Here is an 18,167-nt window from a genome sequence, read left to right as displayed (position 1 = left end):
ACTCTGCATGTCCTTATAATGAACTTCCTTAATGGCTTGTGACTGATGCCAGGCCATGTATGTACGCTACATGGTAATAGTCTGGTTTTGAAAACCACATCTTTACTAACAGGCCAATATATGGAGACTTGTCAGGGCAAATCTCTGGAGGCCCATTTTGTTGAAAACTGGATTTATGAAATCACGCATGGGGCATTTTAAACCAGGTTCCCATCATTGGGGTGCTGTTCCATCCCTTCCACTTGGTCAAATGGTCCCCAGCCCCATGACCCAGGCTATTCTTCTCATGCTCAACCCCCTAACCCTGATAACCCCAACTAACACTGAACAAGTCTTTGGACCAGTACCCCAGACCCAGACTGCTGCTCATCTTGTAACAGTCTTTCTGACATTAGTGTAGGGATGCTAAATGTGTAACGTTGGTCCTGAAATTAAATTAAGAACAAGGTTCTGAAGGTTCTTAAAGGTTCTATAATGATCATCACTGCCGCGAGATGTTGCACCAGACCACCAGCATCTGAGACCAACAGAGAAGCTCAAATTACATCACACACAGAGGGGGTGTGGCTTCATTCTTTGCTCAGGACGCCATTACTCCTGTATATCTTTAAATAGAAAGTAGTTTGCTGCTGTATTACTGTTTTAAGTTTCATTTACAGGACCTTTAAGTATCTTGGACACAAGAAAGGGCTCAGTAGATGTAATGATATGTTTTTATTATATTTTTCATATCTTGTGTACAGTTTTTTCCTTACAAAATTTAAATAAATTATAGTCAATATCATTTACCTGTGTCTAATCATGTTTTCTCCATACGGTGGTATTTTTGTCATTTACATAACTCATATCTATTATAACAACATCCAGTTATTAGTTCAGCTAGCACTCGAAATGTTAACCCTTTATCACAACGACAACTCACATTTGAATTTTCTCTTCTTTTTTTTTTAAAGTTATTTTTTGGGGCTTTTTATGCCTTTATTAGTGAGAGACAGACAGGAAGGTTGGGGGTGAGTGAGAGAGGGGATGACATGCAGCAAAGGGTTGAGGGTCGGGTTTGGGCGCTGGTGAAGACTGAGTCCTAATGGAAAGCGCTCTATCAGGTGAGCCACCGAGGCGCCCTTACATATTTTGGTTTTGACGTTGTTACTCCTGTGACTCTCTCTCTGAGCACAACCTGAGCTACACAACATGAATATGAACACATACTGACACAACAAATGTTTCTTATTTCACATAAATTAAAATGCTATGAAGGAGGTTAAGAGAGTAAAAAGAAGCAGCAAGTTGAGTATGTACAAAAACTGTGATGGTCTTAGCTGTATATGGTTGGAAGAGAACTAAAAAACTTTGTTTGGCACATTAACACTTACAGTAGATTCTTTCTTGATGACAGTAGTTGAGATGATTGATACCATTTCTCATATCCATCTGATAAATCTAAGACTAAATCCAGTTTAGTTTAGTTTACCATGACAGATGGAAACAGGCGGAAACAGATCAATTATGATTTTAGGTTTAATTGTGTGTTAGATAAAACAGTAAACTCCTCTCCTCAGCTAACATGCTGCTGGATGTAGCTTTACATTTAAGTGACATACATGAGAATGGTATAGATCTTTTCAGCTGTCCCTTGGCAAGAAGATGAATAATGAAATTTGTCAAACTAGTGCTTTAAGTCTGTTTTAGTGTCAGACTGCCTCTTGGAGTTCCAGCATTGTCCTCATGTCCAACAGTGCATCCACCATGGCTTCTATGAGACATTCTGCATTTTTTACTTTGCAGGTGTTGGGAGGTTCAAAGCGGGACACTATTAAGCTGATGCGATCGCTCAGAACACTGTAGCACACATCGTATATGTCGGGGGTTTCAGGGCCAACACATGGTAGACTGCTGGACTTTGATATTACCTGATCAGGAACAGAGGTGAGAATGCAGTGGTTAGTTATTCATATAGCACACATCTCTAATGTGTTTTTGTGATGTGGAGTGAACTTCTTATAAAGTGAAAAAGTGTGTGGTGTAAATGAAATCCTTCTCATGTTTGAACAACATACAGTTAATGTCATTGTGATATTTTCCTTATAATTTCTTGTTATAACAAAATATGACTTCATCTTGTCACATAATTAAACTTTAGTATCATTGTTTGGACATAAACTATGTCATGTTGGTTTGATGTTATACTGACAGAGAGAGATCACCTAGTCCACATAGTAACCTTGCTTCTCTGAGTAAGGACTTCCTCTCCAGTTCATCAACTGAGCATGTCTTCAAGTGTCCTAAAAGCTGGAGAGATGTGTCTGCACTCAGAGAACCAAGGCTTCAGTGAAACAGGCGTAACATATTCCATATACATGCTACAGGTTGCACATGTATGAGGAAACTCAACGGATAATTCAATCACAGACTCAGATCTATGTCAAATGTATTTTGGAAATAATATAACTAACTCATTAATGTCAAAGTAAATTAATTATAAAATTAAGTATTTAAAAAAATCTTGTCATTCAGCGGTTTAAAAAAATTGAGTTGAAACACCTAAATTAAAAAACAAGAAACAGCAACATAAAACAAAGGTCGGAGCTAGAGCTGAACGATTAATTGCTTTTGCAATAATATGACATGCAAGCGAGAGTAGAGCAGTCGGCTAAAACAGGGAGCAACAACTTGGCACGCTACACTTTGAGCTGTTGTACAATGGCCTCAGGCTCCGCAGAAACTTTAGTGTCTAAGAAGAGCAGTATGTCGGTTCTGTGGAACTATTCGGCTTTAAAAAAGAAGATGCTGCTCAGCGTCAGGTATTATGCAGAAACCTGCCTTGCTACCAGTGCTACGTCACGTAGCAACACTACTAACCTGTATCAGCACAACAAAGTCATGTACCATAGTTACATGGCTAAAATGCTGACCACCAGTGTGTCAAATAAGCCAAATACCACCCAACAAGGATCACTGACCGAAATGTTTGAAAGCATAACTCCATATGACAATTTAACATGCTTACAAGGCTGTAAGTTAAACACATCGATCAATATACTACTGTGATTGAAGTAGTTAAATAAAAATATGTCATACATATCAATTCATGCATCATCTAATTTCATCATGATATAGGCCTGGCCTACAGGAAAGAACAGCTTATGTTTAATCTATCTAATCTGTGTCATAATATAGAATGATTTATTGCTTGTGTTTGTTGAATAATACAAAAGATAAGGAACTTAAAAAATAATCGCATATTAAATCGCAATATTGGTAAAGAAAAATTGCAATTCGATTATTTTCTCAAATCGTTCTGCCCTAGTCGGGTCCCCTCAAGGAGTTCTTTGGAGGACCAGGGATACCTGGATATAATATGACTTGTTAGCTCTCCAACCAATCAGAGAGCTTGTTACGTCCCATGACCAATCTGGATTGTTTAACCGGGTTTTACCAGCACTGAAGGCCCAGAGTGTCACAGAAAGGCTAAATGGAGAGACTAAACGACTAAACTAATTGATTAGCTCATAGGAAAAGGAAAAGCTACTATTTATAATAAATTAATAAACATATCCACAAATGTTTTATTACTGAGAGTTTTATGCTGTTTTTGTAAGTCGATTTTTAAATCTGAAGTATTGATGGATTAATTGTTCATCTATAAATTCTTTTTACAATCCGTATTTTTTTTTATTATTATTATTTTCTTCATATAGTGGTGATGCAAAAGCACAGAGCCACAATTTACCAGTGCAAAGCTGTGTGCACCTCATAGTGTCATTCTACTGCCACACATGCTATACTGTGTTGCAGAGGTACACTGCTCTTATGCATATTAACACATTAATAATGATAAATAAGACAATATTTCCCCTTTGTGCAAAATATAAATGAATGGGATAGGCTGTCTTTAGTATGGTGGTATAGTAGTGGTATAGTGGTATCATTATTTTCTGTCACTTACCTGACTTGTAGAGATTTGATAGTTAAAGGCTTTGGTGAAGGAGCTGTCTGTGAAGAGTTCAGGCATGGAGATGTTTTCCTCCCCAGTCTGCATCCTCAAACCCAATAGGTGTCCTTCTATTGCCTGACCATTGACTGCCTGTTAGGATGGAAAACATTCCAGGTAAATTTTATATCAGTTTGTGTGTCCTTGAGCTCTATCAAATGTATGAAATGCATTTCCTTCCCCATCAATGTCTGAAACCTGCAATGTTTGAATCCATGTTTCACATACATTTGCCTCTTTGTGCACAAGAACAAGCCAAATGGGAACCTGCATGTGTATTTACTTGAACTTCTTGTCAGTCTTTTCAACTGGACAGTAACAATCAAGTGTCTAATATGTAAAGCTAAAACAAGCTTCAGAGGAGGACAGTGATCAGGATAGAGAATCTCATGTATGTAAGATGGGATGATATAAATGTTTATAACGAGGTATCTTTCCCAAGACAACAAACTGTATCTAAACTGAAGTAAAGTGTGGAATGGTGCTGTGAATGATACTCACCATGTGAGTGTACCACTTGTGAGCTTTTATAGCTTTGTCCAATAAATCCACCTTCACTGAGTTCTGTGGAACAGGGAGACAAGAATGTTAGCAGCAGTGTGATGTAAACCAGCCTAATCAATACCTCTGATCAGCCTGCTATCTCAAACCAATCCAAAACAAAAATGTATGATTATTTGTGCCAAACACTGAGCTGAGGCAGCTGTGAGTAAAATATCACCATGGTTTAGGAACTAGAAATTACTCTATTCATAAAACATCTCAACTGTTGGAAGCAAGCTGGTTAAACAGAGGTACATTACATGACAGGTGAATCATCATCATCATCATCATCATCACACCTTTATGTTGGGGTCATCAAAGGCCTTGACAAAGGTGGCGGATGCTTTCGAGGTTGAATGGATCCCAGCTACACGGCCCAGTTTGAACATACGCAGGGAAGCGGGTTCAAACGTCGAACAGCACTGCTGGTACATCCTGACAACACACAGGAGAAATATTTATAACACACAGACTTATACTGTCGCTCTGCAACCACATTCATTTTTATGCCTCTGCTCCAGTGACATGTCCCATTCATTCTCCCAATCTCAGTAACGCCTTGATGGAACTTCAAAACTTCAAATTTGGCAACAAACATTCACTCTCAGTCAAGGACAAATGATTCGATTTTGGTGGTCAAAGAGCAAAGGTCAAGGTCAGTGTTACCTTTTTAGCTATCACTCAAGACTCAAGACTATGACAAAATTTCACAAAAATGGTAAATTTTTCATATGACTCTGAAACCTGAATCTGTAATCTGTAACCTGAAACTAGTCTGAGCGGAGGAGAGATACAACCACAAGGAGGTTATTCTAGTTCACTAAGTGTCCAGTCTGATTGTTGATTATTGATTACTCCAGTTTCTGGCTGATGAGAGAATGTACTGCCTGTGACCATAGCACTCTGTTTCCTGATTGTAAGTATAACCTGAAAACTTCAGTTTCAGCTCAAGTCATGGACGCAGCCTGACTGGAGGATCAAGGTCTTCAGTTACCGTTGGTATATATAACATAAACAGTCCATCTCCACACTCACCTGTAGTAGGCTAGCTGTAAAGCCATCTGTACAAAAGCATCTGGGCTCATCTTGTGGGCCTTCAAGTAATTTTTCCCAAAGTGCTCAAACACTGTAACCCTCAGATTCAGGTCTCGGGCCATTCTGTGGAGGAGGGAAAAGTTTATTAACATATCTCTGTGTCTATATGTATGCACAGGCAAATTAAAATGAACAATAGTCAGAACATATTTAGAATTTGTTTGTAGTGTAGAAGTGATTATTATTATTGTTAATAGTTTGTTGTACTGTGTTGTCTGACAGCTGTTTGAATGCTGACGCTGCAGAGCAACAGGCTCAGTGTCAGACTGCTTATAAATCTCTCTGAGACATCACAGCATTCCCAACTCCAGCAGCACATCATAGTGAACATACCCTCCAGCTTCTATGCAGACTACCGACTAGTACTAATAAATTATACACACTCAATTAATTTACCATGGCTGACATTCCTATGAGCATGCTCTGTTGTGACACTAGTGTAAGATGAGATTTATTCTTGTGAGGACATATTCAACAGATTGCCTTATTTTGCATTGTACATTATTTTGAGTCCACATAGTTTAATTATTTGTAACTACATTTATAAATATTGTATTCTGCTGTTTAAGTTTAATCTGGAACTATATAATATGGCGCACTTTAGTGGCAGGTAATGTGAGTTATGATTAGGAGTGGCGGAGTGATATGTAAGAGGTGAGATGTCACTTTGGTAGTCAGTGTTCGGTCTTCCTAGATGGGGCTCTCCGGGAAATAATAAAGATGGATTGACCTGTACAGAGAAGTTGTCCCTGTGCTCTTGCTTTACCCACAGCCCTTCGATAGTTTAATTAAGCAATATGTAAGGCAATAGTTAAGACATCCAAAAACATGTCTTACACTAGGTTTCCCTCTGGGCCTTGATCCTGCACATCAAAAGTTTTTCCAAGGTGTTGTGTGCTCTGCTCCATTTATTGATTATGTTTGAGATTTTTTTCTTTGGTAAAGCTGAACGTTGACCTCTGTCACCAACCATGACATTAGTATTCATACAAATTACATCCACATAGGATGAATACACACCTGATCATTAACATCCAAAACCAAAAGTTCAGAGCGTAAGAGTGTTGAGGTGGGGTGGTGGACAGGCATGTAGTTTAACTCCACTCACAGATCTGACCCAACCTTCAGCAAGTGTTCACACAGCAACACATGGAAATGACTGGTTTTCCCCTGGGTTTCTATGTTTCTATGTAACTTAAAGCTATCCCCACCTGTCAATGTGCTGCTTGGCCTCCTCAATGTCCTTTTTGATCTCAGGTGTGATTTTGAATTGTAGTTTCTTGGGCAGGGGCAGAGGCTCCGTGCGAGACTGAGTCATCTTTGGCTTCATCCTGTTTCCACACGATAGAAAACAAATGAGACGTGAGACAAAACAAACTCTAATTTGGTGAAGAACCAAATTCACCATTTACTGTGCTTCATAAAAATATATAAAAATGTGCACACAGCTAAGATACTTGGAGCACATGAAATGACCTTGACCCTGACCCATCAGTGATCCTGTAGAATAGTTTGGGACAATGTTGATGCCTTGACGCCAGAGCAAGTGGGAAGAATAAAGGTGGAGGACTGGTTCTTCTTGTGAACAATAGAAAGAGAAGATCTGCTGTTGGGATACTGAACCGTTGGCATTTGGTCTTGGACCGTACTATGTACTGAGGGAGTTCTCTCACATCGTCGCCATTAAACCACGAGCAGAGCCTGCAGTGGCATGTGACGTCATTCACGAGACTGTTGCAAAAGTACATACCCAGCACCCTGATGCATTCATTGCAATATCAGGGGATATCACCTCTCACCTGACTGGCTTCTCTCAGTGTGATGACTGTCCCACAAGGGAAAATAAGACACTGGATTTGTTGCATGCAAATGTCAAGGAGGCCTACACTGCTTCAGCTCTACCACCACTTGGCAGATCAGATCATAATCTGTTTTTTCTTCAGCCTTCCTACAAGCTCTGTGTACTGAGGCAGGCTGCAACAACCCGCTCATTCAGGAACTGGATCTCGGAGACCAGTGAGTCTCTAAAAGACTGTTTTGAGTGAACAGATTGGAATATCCTGTTGGAGTCACAGGAAAATGATAAAAGCAAGGACCCTGACATTGATAGAATGGTTGAATGTACCACGGACTACATTAACATCTGTAATGACACTGTAATACCAGCAAAGACTGTACACTGCTTTCCAAACAACAAACCCTGGATCACCAGTAACATCAAGACCCTCCTCAGCCAGAAAAAGGAGGCCTTCAGGGATGGAGACAGGGAGAAGCTCAGGTGTTTGCAACATGAGCTGAAGAGGAGATTAAAGCAGACGAAGGAGGACTACAAAAAGAAAGTAGAGATGAAGCTGCAGCACAACAACACCAGAGAGGTGTGGAAGGGGACGAGGACCATCACTGGCTATAAAGAGAAGAAGAGCCAGGCAACATCAGGTGATGTGGACAAGGCCAATGAGTTCAACCTGTTCTACAACAGGTGTGACACAGCCTCACCTGTTCTCTCTCCCACTGCTGCAGCTGCAACTCCCTCCACACTCCGGTCAAGTCTCCTGACCTTTACAGCCGAGGAGGTGAGGGCGGAGCTCAAGAGGCTACATTCTGTAAAAACAGGGCCGGATTGTGTGTCTCCGAGGCTGTTAAAGGACTGTGCAGCCCAGCTGGCTGAGCCTCTGAGGATATTTAACTTAAGTCTATAAACAGGGAGGGTCCCGGTCCTGTGGAAAACATCATGTCTTGTTTTGGTACCTAAACTAGGACGACTGGCTGAGATAAATGACTACAGACCAGTGGCCCTCACATCACACATCATGAAGACCCTGGAGCAGCTGCTTCTCCACCTTCTGAGACCACAGGATGGATGTGGATGATGCTGTCCTTTACATGCTCAACCGGGCCCATTCTTACTTGGATGAGCCAGGTGGTTACATGAGGATTATGTTCTTTGATTTCTCAAGTGCATTTAACACCATCCAACCCCCCAGTCTTAAAGACAAGCTGGAAGGGATGGGGGTGGATCCCTGCTTCATGTCCTGGATTGTGGATTACCTGACAAGATGACTACAGTACGTCAGGCTGGGTAACTGTGTCTCAGCGACAGTGATGAGCAGCACTGGGGCTCCACAGGGGACTGTTCTGGCTCCGATCCTGTTCACCCTGTATACGGCCAACTTTCAATACAACTCTGAGTCCTGCTACATCCTGAAATACTCGGATGACACAGCTATTGTGGCGCATATCAGGAATGGGCAGGAAGAGGAGTACAGGGATCTGACGATGGCCTTCAATGAATGGAGCGACAAGAACTGCCTCCCTCTGAACACCTCCAAGACCAAGGACATGGTCGTGTACTCTCGGAAGTCTAGGCCCACCTTTCAGCCAGTCAACATTCGAGGGAAGGACATTGAGGTAGTGCACACTTATAAATACCTAGGTGTGCACCTGGACAGTAAACTGGACTGGTCCCTGAACACGGATGCCATCTATCTTTCCTCAGGAGGCTCAGGTCCTTTGACGTCTGCAGTGTAATGCTACACATGTTTTATCAGTCAGTGATGGTCAGCGTACTCTTTTATGCTGCAGTCTGCTGGGGCAGCAGCATGTCTGACATGAACACAAAGAAACTGGAAAAGCTGGTCAAAAAGGCTGGGTCTGTGCTTGGCAGGAGTCTGGACTCACTCAGGACTGTTGTGGAGAGACGCATACAATGTAAGATGGAGGCCATCTTGGACAATCCCAACCATCCTCTCCACAACATTCTGACAGGACAGAGAAGCAGCTACAGGTGCAGCAAAAATATCATCTCAGGTGATCAATTTGTAGACAGTGGTGCCTCATCCAAAACTTCCTCGTCACTTTGCTTTGACTCGCATAAGTGCAACTTTTAAAGACGTCAGTGGATAAAATTTAGACTGCATCTAACACACAGGACTGCATTGAAACCACAGCTCTGCACTGGCAGAGATGCACAGCATACCCACATCTACAAAAGTTAATTTACTGTTGGTCTACTTACATGAATGCTACAGTATGGTCAGCTAACCCCATACAGGCTGTACCATCAGCAGCAGAGTGTGAGCCGTTCGCACCACACGTACCATCTTCTCCAATAACGAACTGACAAAGAGAAAAGACACACAAACCAAGCATAAGCTTTACAGCCCAACTCCCCACCAGTCTGTTACTGTACATGTAGCTACATATCAGCTGGTTCCAGCCTAGTGTCATGGTTTCAGTCTGATATCAGCTGGTTTCAGTCCAGTGTCATGGTTTCAGTCTGATATCAGCTGGTTTCAGTCTAGTGTCACCTTGTTTCAGACTGTCAGACTGTCGTTGTTTCTCATCACAGCTGCAGTGTGTTTCCCTGATAAGTGATATTGGTCCTCAGCATGGGGGAAAAACAGTGTCATCATTTGAATGTGTTAAATCACCTGCAACCCCTTATCAAACCATCGGTTTCCACTGTTACACTGGCTGCCTCCTCCATGCAGTATCTGCAGAATAGCACTGCTACGCATCTCATCAGGCTCTTGGGGGGTTGCTCTGTCCAAACACACAGTAAAGATGCTCCTCTCGATAGCTGACAGTGATTCTTTGTTGGTCTCATCTGGACACATGAAGGACACAGAGCAAACATCATGTTATTATGTCATCAGACTAAAACAGTCCTCAATATCTTCGGTTTCTACTTTTACTCAATCTATCAGGGGAAAACCTTGCATGTTATTCACGTTATTTAGAATCGTCTTCAAAACAACTTAATGAATGTGAATTTTTGTGTGTTTCGACAATAATTTTACAAATGTACACAACAAACTTTACATCTGACATAGATTTTCTATACTTCCTATGTTATTTATTTGTGTTAAAAGCCAACTAATTCACATGGCTTTTAGATCATGTTGGGATCATACCCAGATACACAATGTGAAACATGAAAAACACGATTCTCTCTTTCCTGGTGCATGTCTTTTTGTTTCAGCCTGCTGTGGCATGTCTGTGTTGACAGCAGATGGAGCACTGTGTTGTTAGGACCATTTCAACATCTTATTTAAGGTATGAAGCTTTTTAAAGGACCTAATGGCAAACTGACAATAGCAGGTGACTTTTTTCCCGTTGAATGTTTTGATGACTTGTTTAACAAGCTGAGCAGCAGGACAAGATGTGATCAGGGACATTATCAGGAAAGATAAGGTGGGTTGTCATTCACACTTTTTGGCTGGTGTTCAGCTGCTGACTATCTTCCTGCGAATGAACAATCATGTGACTGCTCCATGCAAAGATTTTATTGGCTGTTTGGAAACAGGTCCTTTATATCATACCTAAGGATATTGTGTTGAATTAATGTCGCATGATTTTCTCAAAGGAGATCATGTGATTTACAGAACTGATGTGTTCAGTGAGACTTTAAAGGAATATTACACAAAAAGGATCATACCAATCTTATATCAAGTAAGCCACACAAAGACATGCAGACCAGTTTACCCTTTCTGTCACATGACCACTTCTCTTACTGCTGAAGAAGTTTATTCCACATATTATCATGAGGTATCAGGTGGTTCTTTAGGAGTGCTCACCCTGGATGAGGCTGCTGTAGGTTCTGCTCCAGACGTCTCGGTTCTGGGTGGTGAGAATGCCGACAGGCTCTGTGGTGGTCTGTGGTGAGGCCTTACAGATCCTCTCCAGCTGAACATAGAGCTGATCCACTGTTAGCAGAGTCCCATCACTATTGTACACGTCCAGCACAAAAAACTGAATCCAAGGGGAGGACACACAAGACAGAAAGACTGGATTACAGACTCAGCAAAAGATGTCACCTAAGACCCCAGGGTGTCAGAAAAAGTACTATATACAATATACAGAGTCCTATTAGGAATACAGGGCTTAAAGTAAAAAAAAATCTTGAGCCTGAAATGTTGTTTTAGTTAGTTATCTGTGATTATGCAATCGTGTGTCTGGATACAATAAATGTTCAATACGACATCGATTTCTGGAACAACCCTCAAGAGAACAAAGCTCTCCTTCCCTACAAATTCCTTGATTATGAGCTCTTTCTATTTCATGGCATTTTCTAATTATCTTATCCACAGCAGCTAACACTGTTCAAATGATTTCTTTGCTGGGCGAATATCCAATGGAAAGCCTCCTCTCTCTTGCTCAAGTTCATTTAGGCCAGTATCCAATGGGAAGCCTTGCATGAGCAACATCATGCACAACAATTCTGAGGAGTCAAAATGACTTTTGCAATATCGTTAACTTTTTGCCTAGTTAAAATTGAATTACAGATATATATCTAATTGTCATTATAGATGTGTCACGAGTTGAATGTCGTTTTCAATGACGTCATTGCAGCTATCTGTAATTCAATTTTGACAAGACACAACTGATTTACAGATTTCTCTAACTGTCATTTTGACTGGTCAAAATGTAATTACGACTAGTAAAAATTGTGTTATCTGTAGTGTTGATTCTGGATAGTCAAATTTAGCCATTAAATGTTAAAACGGCTTGCCATAGGGAGGTGATGGTTCACCATTGGTGAAGTTGACTCTGAAGATAGTTCCAAGATATAAGTCTTAGAAGTTTAATAGTCCCAGATGAGCTGGGTGATGCGGTGTTCCTCACCTGGCAGTTGTGTACCACACTGATGTGTTTGGGGGCGTTGGAGGTCTTGGCGTGGAACACCAGAGTGTCCGTCTTTGGACCGGGGATACGGCAGGATGACAACACCCGGTCGTACTGCTTCATACACAGTGGCTTCCCTCCCATGTACTCCACTGGTAATGTGTCACTGCAAAACACACAATCATCAGCCAATCAATATAATTTACAACGGATGTCCCTGAAGCTGCCTCATTCACTCAAATCACTGACTCAACTTTGTCTACGTAATAAAATAATGAAGAAGGTCTACAGCCGTTAGAAGGTCATCACATTCAGCAGTATGTGCTCACACATGATAGCGTTTATAAGAACAATTTGCCTTTAAGAAACAGTCCCCAGTCAACAGTCACATCTTTTCTTTCTCATGTTGCATAGTTTTGTGTTTAGATTTAGGTGTAAAGTTCAAATACTTGAGCTGATGGGATGAAACCTGACCCTTCTTATAAAGACAGAAAGCAAATCTGAGCTTCTCCGAAGTTCCTCAAACATCAATTCAAATTATTCAGAGAATGGATTTGTATCTCTGGCTTTCAGTCAAACAAATTAAAAGATTCCATTTTTGATCTGGGTATCATCGGATAATCTGCAATTCATTTGTAATTCAAAAATGAAAAAAAAAAACATGAAATTGTTATTTGATATAAAACCAAAATTAAAAAACGTTTTTTGGTGTCAGAATCAAAATACGTAAAACCAATCAAACTGGTCAGTTTTTGGTTTTTGTCAATTCCTTTTATCATTATTTTGTTTGAAAATAAAAACCGAATTCATACGGTTTTATTTGATTTTTAATTTTAACCAAAAAGTGAAATCACGTGGTCTATTTGTTTTTATTTCCAAACAAAAAGCCAGACAACCAAAATAAATAAGTGCTCCAATTTTGATTTTTGCTAATTCATTTTTTTTTATTTTTGTGAGAAGATAGATGAATGAATGAATGAATTTATGAATGTATGAATAAATAAATGCATACATAGGCTACATAATTAGATAGCTATTATTATTTTGTTCTTTTAATTCAGATCTGAAATTTCTTTTATCCAAAAACTGTGTGATGGGCTGTATTACGACGCGACCAGCAGGGGTCCCCTGAGCAGCAGTCAGACTCAGCCATCAGGAACTTTTCCTAAAAGATTTTTTCATTATGTAGCCTTTGTATTCATTCATTCATTCATTCATTCATCTATATATCTTATAACCCTGGTACAGATCATGTGCTTGCTTAATGTTACACTTTTATGTCCTCTTGGCTTTTATTTTGACTTTATTGGGACTTCATTTCCTCTTCCTGTCTGTCCACCTATCTGCTATCTCTGCCAAATGAGAAATAAAAAAATGAATTTGCAAAACCCAAAATTGGACCATTTTTTTTTAATTAGATGGTTAGAATAGACCACATGATTTGGTTTTTTTGTTTAGAATTAAAAATCAAATCCTATAAACATCATTGAGGACAGAAATTAATCAAAGTGGAGAAAGGAGAACATTTTAAGATCAGTACTCACTTGTCAACCATTGTCTTTACATTCAGACAACCTGATGTTACTTCAGCAGCAAACCTACACAGAGAAAACAAGGTTAGTATGGTGTTAAACAGGAATTATGTCCTGACTGTCAGAGGTCAGTCACCCACAATCTGAAGACTCAAGCCTGATCCATGATGAACTTGATGACATCATAGGTTTATTTTTCTGCCTTTAGGCAGTGACCTCCAGGGCTACAGGGGGCTCTGATCTCGTGTACCAGTCCCTGTTCAGAGAGGTGTCAGAGATGCTATGTGCTCCATTTGTCTCTGGAACCAATCAGACAGGGTCTAACAGGGTTCATCTTTTTTGTAGAGTCAGTTAGTTTGTCAGCATGATGATGATAATGTCACAGTTTTAACTACAGGTCAAAAAGATACTGAAACACTCAAACAGGTGTCCTCTGTACAGGTGAACCGGTCCAGGTGAACCGGTCCAGGTGTCCAAGGTTTAGCACTGCAGTGGAGAAATAGGGCCACTGGACTGTAGTGGATCAGGGAGGTGACAAAGTGCCAAGGTGTTCACCTGGAAACACTGACCAAGAGAAAACAGACTGGGGTCTGATTGTCTTTATGGACTTGGGTCCAGCCCCCGTTGTCATACAGGGGGGGGGGGATTCTGGTTATTGACAGTCTGGCACCGGTTCACTGAGTTGGACACTTCAACCACAGTCAAATTCACCATCGAGCAACCTCTTTCCTGTTCTCCAGCAAACACAGCACAAAAGCTGACTGCCAGTGTTCTCCAGGAGAATTATTCCTAAGTGGAAAAATACACTCATTGAGGTAGTCGAGATGAGGATGTAAGATTCCCTCATTAGTCTTAACTTCTCTAGGGACCACTACATGGACAGCCTGTGTCTTTGTCTTTGTCATTATCTGGTTCTGGTGTATGTGTGTGTGTGTGTGTGTGTGTGTGTGTGTGTGTGTGTGTGTGTGTGTGTGCCTGTGTGTGTGTGTACCTTATTTGTTCCTGTTTATTCCTGAAGTTCATGTGGGGAAGGACCATCCCGTGGTTTGAATAAACCACCACAGGCTTCCGTCTGTCCAGATACTCAAACTTCACATAGTCATCTGTTAACTACAAACAGGTACAAGCACTCAGTGACACAGAGACTCAGACAGAAACATAGACAGATGAAGGACAGGAGTGACAGAGACACTGAAGAAGCTGCTTCATTGGAGTTTTCCTCCATCCAACAGCAGTAACACCCTTTCAGGAGACACTCCAATGGGTCGTATCACAGGGTTGAAAGAAAATGACCTGTGTGGTTGTTCAGGTTGGAGAAGTTGTTGCCTACTCTCCTGAGTGTAATGTAGTCAAGGAACTGATTATAATTTTGTTGGTCAAAGGTCAAAGGTCGCTGTGATTTCATGAGACCTGTTTTAGGCGTGACTCAAGAATTCATTCAGTAATTATGATACAATTGAACAAAAATATCTCACACAATAAAATGATGCGGTGATGATGTTTTATACCCAAAAGGTCAAAGGTCAACTTCACTTTGACATCATAATGTTCTGGCCTTTATTCAATAAGGGAGGCCATTGGTCACTGATGTGGTCACCGTGGAGATTTGTGTGAACGTCCATGTTTTAGAATTTGTAGGCTCCATTATGTGAAGCATCATCCTCTGTCATATAAGAATCGCTTACAGTTTGATTCTGTTGATTCTCTCAGTGAACTCCCTCTGCTGCAGTATGTGGCGACCTCTGCTGTTGTTTGTGTGGCAGGGTTTAATTCACCTTGCTACCAGCAGCATGGGCATCAGTGCTTTCTGGTGACACCAAGTCTAGGGCTGCAGTTGAAAAGTAAAAACTATCTCCTCTCTAACCTTTTCTCCTCATACTCGATGGAAACCGTCATGTCAAGGAAAGATGTGAAGGAGAATTCATCAGGACTTAGGAAGAGAATCTTACTGCACTAACACTATGATTTTTCTAGTTAAGTATTTTTCTATTAACTATTTATAACACTTGGACAATAAATCCTCCTCTTCAAACCACAAAAACAAAGCATACAGGATTGAAATGTTGAAATAAGATGACATGAAAGAAAGAAAACAAATAGAGAAAGTTGAGCCATTATAATAATAATTAAATAGATACAAGGATCTGAGCAAGAGATTAGAATAAATTATATTCAGACATAAGTACATAGTTTCTTGACATAAGTGCTATATACATTTTTTGAGTGAGAAAATTCATTTTTAAAGCTTTACACAATGGGATTTAGTGAAATGACATTTATGTAGTATTTAGTTATGATGATGATATTGTTAACTATAGATTCAATCTGCTTGTTCTTCATAACTCCTGACTGGATTTAGAGAGAATTAATCTATATTTAAGGATTTGGGCTTCAGTGGATCAGACAAGGAGTTCCATCAGTTCTGGATCAAGTCACAAACATAAAACAGCTGCTCCGCTGTTTCTACATTTATGTGGCTCTGCTGTGGTTAAACTACAATGGTGCGTCACTTTAAATGTTGCTGTTGCACGGAATTGTGGGACAGCATTTCTCCTTTCCTCTCATAAAGGAAGGTCAAGTCTTACCTTTGCTAAAGGAGGTAAGATAGGAAGCATTAAAGCTCCCTCCTCTCTCTCTCTCTCTCTCTCTCTCTCTCTCTCTCTCTCTCTCTCTCAGCAGACAGTCTGGTGATGTGACAGCCTTTTTGTTTTTCCTTGTTTATTTTATGCATCGTACAACACTCACACATACTCACACATCACACTGACCTTACTGACCTTCATGATCAATAACTTTGTGACTCTTTGTTAAGAATATATTTCATTGATCTCTGTTTTAAAAACTACTTATGCTGTTCTTTAAAATGATGCGTCTCCCTCCTTGTCGTGAGGCTGTCAGGCTGTGAAGAGTAGACACACAGCAGAACAAGAACAACAAAGCTCAACAAAGTCAAGTCAGATATCCTTATATCACAAATCAAAAATACTTCATATCTTTTAATAGATTCCTTCACAGTCTTCACTACGTCTTAAATTAGTCTGGACAGACATGAGGCTTGTTTTCTTTAGGATTGGTCCTGAAGATGGAGATATCTAACTGTCAAAGCAGATGTTCGGAAGTCAAAATCATTACATTATTATTTAGTCAAGAAAAGCATAAGTTGGTTTCTAAACCAGGAGATGATAAACTGTGTGTATGAGCTCTCCGTCAGCGCCTTTTGTAAATCAGGAGCTAAATAGATACGGAAATGTCAGAGGTCACTCTCAGGAGAACATCTACACCAGTGTTTCAGTAAATGTGTCCACAACTGTCGGTGTAGTTGTTGAGCTCACCCAGTTCTCAGTGTTGCTTGCTTTCCTCTCCAGGCCTCTCTGCAGTCTCTCTCCGACCCCCCCTGCTTTCAGAAACTCTTCCACCAAAATCTCTGTTTGCTTCAGCTCCTCCGCCTCCACGATGGGCTCCAGGAAGCTGAGGTAGAGCTCACAGGTCTGCTTCAGAGGTGGGACAGGCAGACTGGGCACTATGTTCTGCTGAGTCAGGTTTCTGCCAGCAACCAGAGTCGCTGCTACTGGCTTCCCCAAGGTACAAGGTTTCATCACGCCCAACTTTGCCTGAGAGATACAAGAATGTACTTAAATACATGAATGCTTAGAAGTAGTTATTGTGAAATGATGACGTGATCCATGGCATGAGTAAGACCTAAGACCTCTTATTTCTGAGCATAAGTCAAATATAATAATATAAAAACTTAATGTTAATAAAGTCTAAGATATATACATATTATATTAATACATTGTAAGAAATGCTAATGCAGGAATAAACAAATATGATGTTATCTACCTTGTGTAATGTCACTAAGCTTAAACAGAATTAAATGAAGGTTTGTCACTTACCAGACGTCTGCTGCAAATCCTCAACATAATGTTCAGAGAAACTCTATAAACAGAGGCCAGAAAATGTTTGTCTGATGAATGTAATAGATGAGTTCCGTGTGTAAAAGAAAAGCTTGTTGGTCTACACGGCTCTGCTCCAGCGTTCAGAGGCTACCTAACATTAGTGAGTAAATGATCCAGGTTCAGGCCTTTTGTACTGGACTGTGTGGATGTCACAAACTGTCAAACTTAGTGGTCTAATTAGGTAAATTTGTCTTTGCACACTTTATTTGTTTGTATTGTTTGTCGAACCAACACTTTGTTTGTCTGTTTGTCTTTTACAAACAGAATAAAGCATACATAATAAATGAATCACACAGGTCTTTTCACAAATATTGTAAAAACTACCACCTAGTATTAGGATGTGTCAAATATATTATAATATATATAGATGTTCATCACTTTTCATCAACACTTGTACTTGATGTCAGAGGAATGCTGGGAATTTTC

General features: G+C 40.3%; 1 protein-coding gene across 1 annotated transcript; it reads right to left on the bottom strand.

The window, feature by feature from the left end:
• Nucleotides 1-699: 699 nt before the first annotated feature.
• On the bottom strand, nt 700-17,456 carry LOC111671775 (carnitine O-acetyltransferase-like). Its single transcript, XM_087179983.1, has 14 exons — nt 17,118-17,456; nt 14,777-14,895; nt 13,798-13,851; nt 12,254-12,419; nt 11,206-11,380; nt 10,060-10,235; nt 9,679-9,745; nt 8,107-8,140; nt 6,841-6,960; nt 5,570-5,692; nt 4,834-4,969; nt 4,493-4,555; nt 3,947-4,084; nt 700-1,910 (listed from the first exon to the last, which is right to left on the bottom strand). Exons 1-14 carry the CDS (start codon nt 17,379-17,381, stop codon nt 1,692-1,694), a joined length of 1,854 nt encoding a protein of 617 aa, XP_087036109.1. The 5' UTR covers nt 17,382-17,456; the 3' UTR covers nt 700-1,691.
• Between the last annotated feature and the right edge of the window lie 711 nt (nt 17,457-18,167).

This window comes from Seriola lalandi, unplaced genomic scaffold (assembly GCF_002814215.2).
Source record: "Seriola lalandi dorsalis isolate HSWRI2012SDOR001 ecotype SW California unplaced genomic scaffold, Sedor1 jcf7180002054885, whole genome shotgun sequence".
In the NCBI taxonomy this organism is placed as follows: Eukaryota; Metazoa; Chordata; class Actinopteri; order Carangiformes; family Carangidae; genus Seriola; species Seriola lalandi.
Note: the sequence above shows the minus strand (reverse complement) of the source record. Positions and strands in the feature narration are given on the sequence as shown.

Coding starts and splice junctions, on each gene's coding strand:
- LOC111671775 (XM_087179983.1), bottom strand. CDS start 17,381: ATGAAACCTTGTACCTTGGGGAAGCCAGTAGCAGCGACTCTGGTTGCT. Junction 9,746..10,059: donor GGTTTGATAAGGGGTTGCAG/GTGATTTAACAC, acceptor TCTCTTTGTCAG/TTCGTTATTGGAGAAGATGG. Junction 1,911..3,946: donor ATCAAATCTCTACAAGTCAG/GTAAGTGACAGA, acceptor GTTCCTGATCAG/GTAATATCAAAGTCCAGCAG.